The sequence below is a fragment of the Pectinophora gossypiella genome, chromosome 16 (assembly GCF_024362695.1).
Source record: "Pectinophora gossypiella chromosome 16, ilPecGoss1.1, whole genome shotgun sequence".
NCBI lineage: Eukaryota > Metazoa > Arthropoda > Insecta > Lepidoptera > Gelechiidae > Pectinophora > Pectinophora gossypiella.
Genome location: NC_065419.1, coordinates 10,376,212 through 10,384,551, shown reverse-complemented (window position 1 = coordinate 10,384,551; position 8,340 = coordinate 10,376,212). Strand labels below are relative to the sequence as shown.

Here is an 8,340-nt window from a genome sequence, read left to right as displayed (position 1 = left end):
CATTGTGTAATATTAAATACTAGTATCTATATACTGTTTATCTTTATTAATTTGAATTTAATGAAATATTTATTGGATCGAAGGGAGAGATAGTAATAATCAAAGACGATTGGAGTAAAACTAATCTTAAAATAGACGATTTTTTAAATATATATATGTGACTGTATCGATAGACTTCGTTGTAATAAAGGATAAAACAAAAATGTGTATCTTTTAACTTAATTCGTTTGTAGATGGGTACCCATAATTTTATAACAGTGTAAAAAATCTACATAAACAGCTCCTTCTTTCTGATTGTACTGTATACAACAGTATATAATATAAAACAAAATCTTGTCTATATAATGAACACTAACATTTTTCAGAATAGGCAAATAGAAAGAACATTAAAATAACATTTATCAATTAGCACGAACAGTCGAAATTCACGGTCCCTACAACAGTCGAGGGCGGCGTTAATTTACACGACTTATAAGCTACTAACACGAAAAATAAACAATCCAGCGATATCCTTCCCTTTTTTATCGCTCCAAAGTAAAAATATGGAAGGCTTCGGTTAGGCGCGGGGGAGGGGAGCGGCACGGGAGCGCTACTGCCTCCGATGGCGCAGGCGCGGTAGTACGCGCGCTCTACTCCCACCAGTCGCGCGCCATCTGCGCACACGCAGCCTTCGCGCCAAGTGCTATCAACATTAATCACATTACTACAGTTATTACTCCAGTGACATTACAATTTACAACCGTGGATTACAGTGCATACCAAACTGCGGATGGTGATAGTTGACAGTGATTGACGCATAACGGGCAATAACTTTTTCGCTCACCACTGTGTCTATTAACTGTTTTATGGCCTGTACAGTGCGTCTATTGTTGTGTGCGCTTCCACTAATCTCCTATTCACCTGTCTCTATGCCACTGCGCCTGCGGTTGGACTGTGAAATGTGACAAAAAATTGCGACGTGCCCGGTTGGAGCCCTGGTTTGTAAACTTTGCGGGTTCCAACTACCTGAGGGTTGGACACAACACATCTGACGTTCGATCGGACGCCTTGTGAGTTCCCTTTTTTATGGAATAAGTAATTTAATACAGCGGATGTGGAATAAATTGGGTAGGCTGGGTGCGCTTGCGCATCGCTACCTGTTTTATCGTCATCTGGTAGATTAACCGGAGTTATGTTTGTTATTGTTTTCGACGTAGATGTATCAGAAATAAAACAGTTCTGAGAACTAACGGGCCTGTGGTTCGCGTTATTGTTCTGTTCTGTTTTACGCCAGTGTTTAACGTTTCCTGCCACTGAGTTTCGCAGTAATTATCAAGTAGCATTGTACTGCGTGGGGAGATTTATGATGCTAGATTAAGATGTGGTTTTACAAGCTTTCCTAAATAGGTAAATGTCCTTTGCAATTTAGTCACGGTTTTGTTTTATTTGGACTACTTGTAGGGTCTTAAAATTTAAAGACTACTGATTTTGAAAACTCTACTTCTATCAATAGTTTTCTTTGGCTATTGCACTCATGGTTTGCATCATTGATGACATACCTACATGCTTCACAGCTAACGGCAACAAAAAATAAGTGTATACTTACCCTAATACGATAATTATGAAAAACTATTTGAAATTCTTAAAGCAAAAGCGACTTCATATTTAAACAACGATACATGTTGTAAACCAAACAGCAACCTCAATGTTGTGATGACGGTTTCTAGTACAGTCGTCGACTACTACTGATGACCCCTTCTCCTCAGTCAACATATAAACAACGAAAATCCAAAATTAATGAAGTACTTAGTTATGAGAATTCCTTTGTCTAAACTTAAAATAATTTAGGTATACATTAATGTTGATAGAGTTTTAGCCAAACTGTGACATAATTTTCTTACATTGTTAATTTGTCAAAGCACCTTTTGGGAGTAAGTGTGAGCCCTAATGAGCAGCAGCATCAAAAGCCTAATGATTGTAGAAGATCAAAAAATTCCCTTAATTGCCTTAATTCTCCAAAAGGTCGATTCGAATTTGGACATAACGGTTGCATTGCTAAAACAAACAGTAATATCTGTAGAACATCAACAAGGCCTCGACGATATACATCCAATATCAGCTTTTATCATTCAACTGACAACAACAAAGGGTAACTGTGACACTGTAGAAGCGGCTTGCGGTATAATTGCTGAGCAAATAGTAGTTAATCTTCGCCATCAAGTGATAACACCAATCTTATCACATGCGAGCCGAATGATTGTTATCGAGACAAAGCGTTGCCGCTTCAAATGCTTTGATATCGTTAATTGCATACTGGTATTGGTTTTTCACAGAAATGTGTAAACATGGGTACAGTAATTTCTTTATATACGTTAGTACGGTTTCCTTGACCAATACAGGATGATGGATGTTCTAAGTTGAAATAGAGGTATTATTTTTGGGAAGATTGCTATGTCAAACGAGGAATCTACTGCTTCAACAAACATAATAGACACAGATCATAATACTGTAAAGAAAACTTCCAAGAGCTGTCTTACTTCAAGTGGAAAATATCTTTCTGGTATTTAAACAGCCCATCGTTCTTGCTGACAGGTTTTATAAGCAACTTCTTCTGTGTGCTTGCTAGCTGGTGAGACTTGGTTGGACAATGTATAATAAATTTTGCATTTTCTAATACAAATCGATTGTCTGATGACCAAACAATTGAAATTGAAACTGCAGTGCTTTATACTTACGTTATGCAATCTGAGACATACACACATCCTCGCAAAATCAATGTTTTAATAAGTTAGAAAAAGTTGAACAATACCTATTCTAGTATAAATCTTGTTTAAGTAGAATCCATATGGGTTTGAGTACAGAAGGTGTGCGTTTCATAATGTAATGATACTTACATACATTAATGCAGTTTGATCTGTTTGAATAATATCGAGATCAAAATGAAATATTCAGTGTGAATAGCAATGAAAGCAGTTTACACACGTTAGCATACTTAGATCTCGGTCTATAAATTTTAATACATTTTCATCTCATTCATCTTAATTAAAACACGGGTGCTAATGAAGTAAACTGCTGTAAACAAATTTGAATTATGATACACATACCTACCTACTGTAAGACGATGTTAAAAACTGTTGAGAATAAAATAAAGGAACTGCACATTATTTTAAAAGTTTATATTATTGAAATGACCGGTATTATATCCCAGAGTCCATTACTTACTGCAGTGCTTGCATACATATTCATATCTCTAAATTCTCGAACCAAAAGAGAGATAAAATTAGTTTTACAGCTTCGGAGCAAGTAAGATGGTAGAAACTCGATCAGGCTCAACCTAAGAGCAAGCGAGAAGACATCATGTTGCAGGTGCGTGCGAGTGAGACGAGAGATCAGAAGGCTTTTACGGTAGAACGGGCAACGCGTAGTGAAATGTGGGCCCGGCCGCTCGCCTTCTTTTCGATCTCGCTTGAATAAATTGATTCTAAGATTAATCTTTTTGTAGTTGCTGTAACTGACTTGTGTTATGTTTTAATCTTTTTACCAATTAAGAAAAAAGTTGGTTGGTTTGCTTTTAGAGCCGTACAAGTCCGAAATAAAAAAGAGTCATAAGACAGATATAAATGCTGTACAAGTTGCAGGCACCGGAAACCTTAAGAAAACACACGCTAACAACCGAGGTAGTAAAGCAAAACGTCAGTTTTATTGTCCATGATTTCAGTTGGAAATAGTCAGAGCATCGTAAATCTTAGAATAATAATCTTTTCAGTGATGTTATTACTATTATACAAATATAAGAAACTACTATGGCTGTATTTTATTCTAAAGAACACATGTACTTTATTTACAATACCGTTCCATTTTCCTTGTTTAATTAGGGTCCTATCTCACTAAGGTAAGGCAACAACGGTAGTGCAACCATGGTGGCATGGTGCTGTTGTACAAAGGGTACCTTGGTTGCGCAACTAATTTGCTGCCGTCTGCCGAATCCTAATTAATTTCCCACTACCGGGGCAATCATGGTGTCCTAGTAGATGGAGCTCTATAAGCACTCTTGAGAAGTGACACACAAGGTGTTTTCTAAAGTGAAGTTTTTATACGGTCAATGTACTTCACCTAATGTTTTTTCAAACTGGCTGTATCAAGCACTTCTTTAATGCATGCAACTGGCTGTATCCGATTTATCGATAATAATTTATCAAGTATTGACGTTAATATCGATTTGAAACCAAATCCGGTTGCTATTAACATTTCTGATATCACCAGAAGCTAAGAAACGATGCGATTGTAAACCAATGAATGATTCATGAGACATATATTCTTTAAATGCGATATTGTATTAGATATTGTAATATTATAACATTAAAATAAAATAGTCTTTACCTTTAAAGGTAATATCCAAATTATATACCGTCTATTATTTTAAAGTCAAATACTAACAACGCTTTGAAAAGATCACACTAAACTCAAATAATGATCTGATTTCAATAATTTCTCGATCACTTTCAAAATATCACTAACTTGTGAAGTTTCGTCGAAGCGTAGGTAGATTGCGTGAGAATAATGTGTATTTTATGCTAATAGATAAGTGGAAACAATGTAGAGCTACTTAATTAAGCATGTTTCTCGATCCATAAATCTGAATGTTCAGCACCTGCGCTTGAACGCTGGTAGACTGTGCAACAGATTGAGCCAATCAAAAGCGATGCAGTGAAAGGCACTAAGATAAGAATCGACGCACTTACAGTTTGGTGAACTTAAATTTAAAATTTATTTTTTTCGAGTACAATTTAATTCGATACTGTACGGTTGGTCGACATTTCTTTGCCCTTTAATAAATGAGAATTTACATTTTTATAAAAATAATCTTTAGTAAAAAAAGAATAAGTATGAAGTTTGTAACGACTCGTTTTCTTTGCAGATGTATTTTGAACCGCGATGTCCGACAACGCTGGAGCTGTAGTATCCAGGGCATCTACGCCACGCCCTGTCAACGACGCTCCAGTGACTGCGCCTTTAAGGTCCAGACATGATCAGTTCCTTGCAAGTTCCGCTGAGAGAGGTCAGCAAAGACCATCCTCCAATGGTCGAAATCCGAGCGGCAATTTCGAATCCCCGCCAATATCTTACCACCGACAGATGACCACAGGCTCTCTACTTACATCAACTCATCGAGAATCTTCGGCTTTTGTTCCTGTTGTACCTACTAGAGCTATGCATCCTGTCATGTATCCTAATGAAATGCATCCAGCATTAATTCCATCAGAAATCATAGAAAGAGAAAGAATGCTTGACAGAGACAGAGCAGAACCAGCAAAAGGATCCCCTGATAGAGCATCTGGGAACTTCCCTAAAAGAAACTCTTTTGATTTAATGGCAATGATGGTTGAAAAGAGAAAAGAAGTGGCGTTGCGCGAAGCAGCGGCAGCTATGTTACTTCCTCATCATAGAACTTCATCTATTGAAGGAATGATGTCTGATGGTTCATCGCAACCCCCTATTTACGGGCCACCTGGAGCATTTTTAGGTGCGCCAGGTCCTTCACCGACAGCTACAAGTAGTTTTACATTTCCTGGAGCCGGATTATTTCCACCGGGGGCTGGTCCCCATCAAATGCATCCACACTTAGACCGGCGGTTGTTACGAGCCCCTGGACGTGCTTCTAGGCCTAAAAAGCAATTCATCTGCAAATTCTGCAACCGGCAATTTACCAAGTCTTACAACCTGCTGATCCACGAACGCACACACACCGACGAGCGGCCCTATTCCTGTGACATTTGCGGCAAGGCGTTCCGGAGACAAGACCACTTGCGAGACCACAGGTAAGACATTATAATGCATTAATTTTCATATCTACAAATAGCCAGTAATTACAGTGCACCCGTTGATGGAGCATCCGCTTTCTTGCACATTTTAATTTTCTACAACGCTGATCGTAGAATAAAGACCTAATTTATATGCAACTAACAGGCAGCCGGTGTAACTCAAGTTGCAGATGTGAAGCCGAGTGTGGCCGCATCCGCTCGGCTACTTGGAAATGGAATATTTATAAAGTTTCTTGATCCTAGTACGTGCTTCCCAGAAATTAGTCTACCTTGATTGATAAGATTGAAAAAAGGTCGGACATTAGAGTGGCATGAGTCTTGTTCTATTACTTCAAAATGTTGAAGAGGTGATTCGGCACAGTGATCCGCACGACATGCGGGCAATGTCTGGTCATTCATTCCGATGTAAGATAAGCGCCAAATGATATATTCGCGTCTCGATTCGTTGAAGTCGGACAAAACAAAATTTGATTTGAAATTAAGTATAATAAAATATATTTTGAGTTCCTATTCGTAGCTTAGTTCTGACTCATTTGAAACTCTAATTTCATTTCAAAAGATTGAAGCTTCAAGTCTTTTATAGAATTGGAATTAAATGTCTATTCAGCTGACTCTAATCTGACTAAATCCTATAAAATATAACACATTAAAAACGTGCGTTAAGAGCGTTGGATCGACGGGTTTTGGAGCGCCTTGAACCATTTTATTATATGCCATAAAACTGGTCAGAGTCGATATGTTGGTGCCGATCGAAGAATTAGTGCTACCAAATATTGACTGAATACAAACATGTAGCGTGTGAGAGGAAGTGTGTGATTGTAAAAGGAAAGGGGCTATTAAATAGAAAACAGAACGCGTTCCTACTCTGTATCATCAGTTTATTGATTCTGCATCATTACAAGGTGCATCTTTTTATATTCCCACGAAAGATTATTTACATAAAAATCTTTAGAAGATATTGTATCTTGTTAACGAAAATTACAAACTGTATACATAGAGTATCGACATAAACGTTGTACCCATGTTATAACATGCTTGCATATAGCATACTACGTTTAATTAAAACGTTAATGTTACTTCTCTAGCGAAGCAATTTAAAACTTGCAATCCAGGACAATAGCGTTCAGTGAATAGACTCGTTGATTGTTGCTAAAGTTTATGTACAATATAGACCATTTTCAAACCACCATATGGTACAACTGTTTCTTTTACTTCCGGTCCGAAAGTAGCATTGAAAAAATCTCATCAAATCTAAAACTAACCAAAATCGTGTTAAAAAGGCTGTAATTTTTGATGGACCAAAATGCCTGAGTGGGATTTCGTCTCACATTAAGTTACGAGGCTTTTTTTTACTCTGGCCCGTAATTAGTTTAAATTCTGATGACTCATCGGAATCTATTGCCTGGCCGGTAATGGAAAAGAACTGGTACAGTTGGGGAAGTAAAAATCTTTTGAACTAATAGGCTTGGCTCGAATGATAGATGACACAATGGTTTATGTCTCCCTTTACATAACGTAATTAATATTTTACCAGCCGAACTAGATTCAGAACATAAAAGAAATATATAAATCACTGTATAAAATGCATTTAGAACATATACAAAAATGATAGGTAGAGCTCCAAGTCCGCAATTATTGGCTTGAAGATATCTAAATAAAGGATAATGAAAATAATTTGCAATTATATTACATTGAAGTTATATACTAACACGAGCATCTCGACTTATAGCATCGGTTCAAAATAATTACAAAGGTTTTTATTTTTTAAATGTGTTATTAAACATCTCATTGCTGAATGACTTTATTTTATCTATATCATATAATTATTTCAGCCAATCACGTAATAATGTACAGGTTAAAGGTTACTTTCTAAATTGTGAGTTTTTATGTATAATTAAGCTGTTTAAAAACATTTTCAGAATTATCAAGTTCTATTTTGTTGACGAAATTATTTGGTTCAAAAATTGTTAAGTATAGTTCGTTACTTAGTTTGTCGTCGACTGTACATTAGACTAGTTTTATAATACATCTCTTCTCAATTGTTCCGTGTTATCATTTTAAAATTGCCGATAAAGGCATTGAATAGAGCACTATAAAAAGCTTTAGCTTTTTTGGTCTGGCGATTGCAAAGTAATTCGTAACAGGAAATTCACTGAAATAACTTTGAGTTTATACTCTCTGTGAGTTAAGGTTTCTGGGTGATTACTTGGAAACATAATTAAATCTAATAGCACCGATATGACTTCACCACTCATCACCCTATCGTAATTATATGCAGTTACAGTTTTTTGTCGCAATCATTATTTTGATTACCAAGACCAACTTGCTGCACAAGACCTGCATAATATTTTTATAATACTGGGTTATTATATTGCAAGCTGTAATTAACAGCCTTAAAGAAACTCCACCGCCTTTGACCTTAAGAGGACAGCCTCACACGCTTATTTCGCGATTCCCCGAAAACACTCTACAAAAACCGTAACAAAATATCCGACTGAGGACCAAACTTATTATTAAACATGACCATTTTCTCTGCCAA

The 8,340-nt window shown here is 36.7% G+C and overlaps 1 protein-coding gene across 1 annotated transcript in view; it reads left to right on the top strand.

The window, feature by feature from the left end:
- The first annotated feature begins 607 nt into the window (after positions 1–607).
- LOC126373782 (protein bowel) overlaps positions 608–8,340 on the top strand; it is a 29,788-nt gene continuing 22,055 nt past the window's right edge. Inside the window, exons 1-2 of the mRNA XM_050020068.1 lie at positions 608–1,049; positions 4,898–5,798. Of these exons, the coding sequence (XP_049876025.1) occupies positions 4,915–5,798 (884 nt within the window). The 5' untranslated portion in view covers positions 608–1,049; positions 4,898–4,914. The remainder of the gene's footprint in view (positions 1,050–4,897; positions 5,799–8,340) is intronic.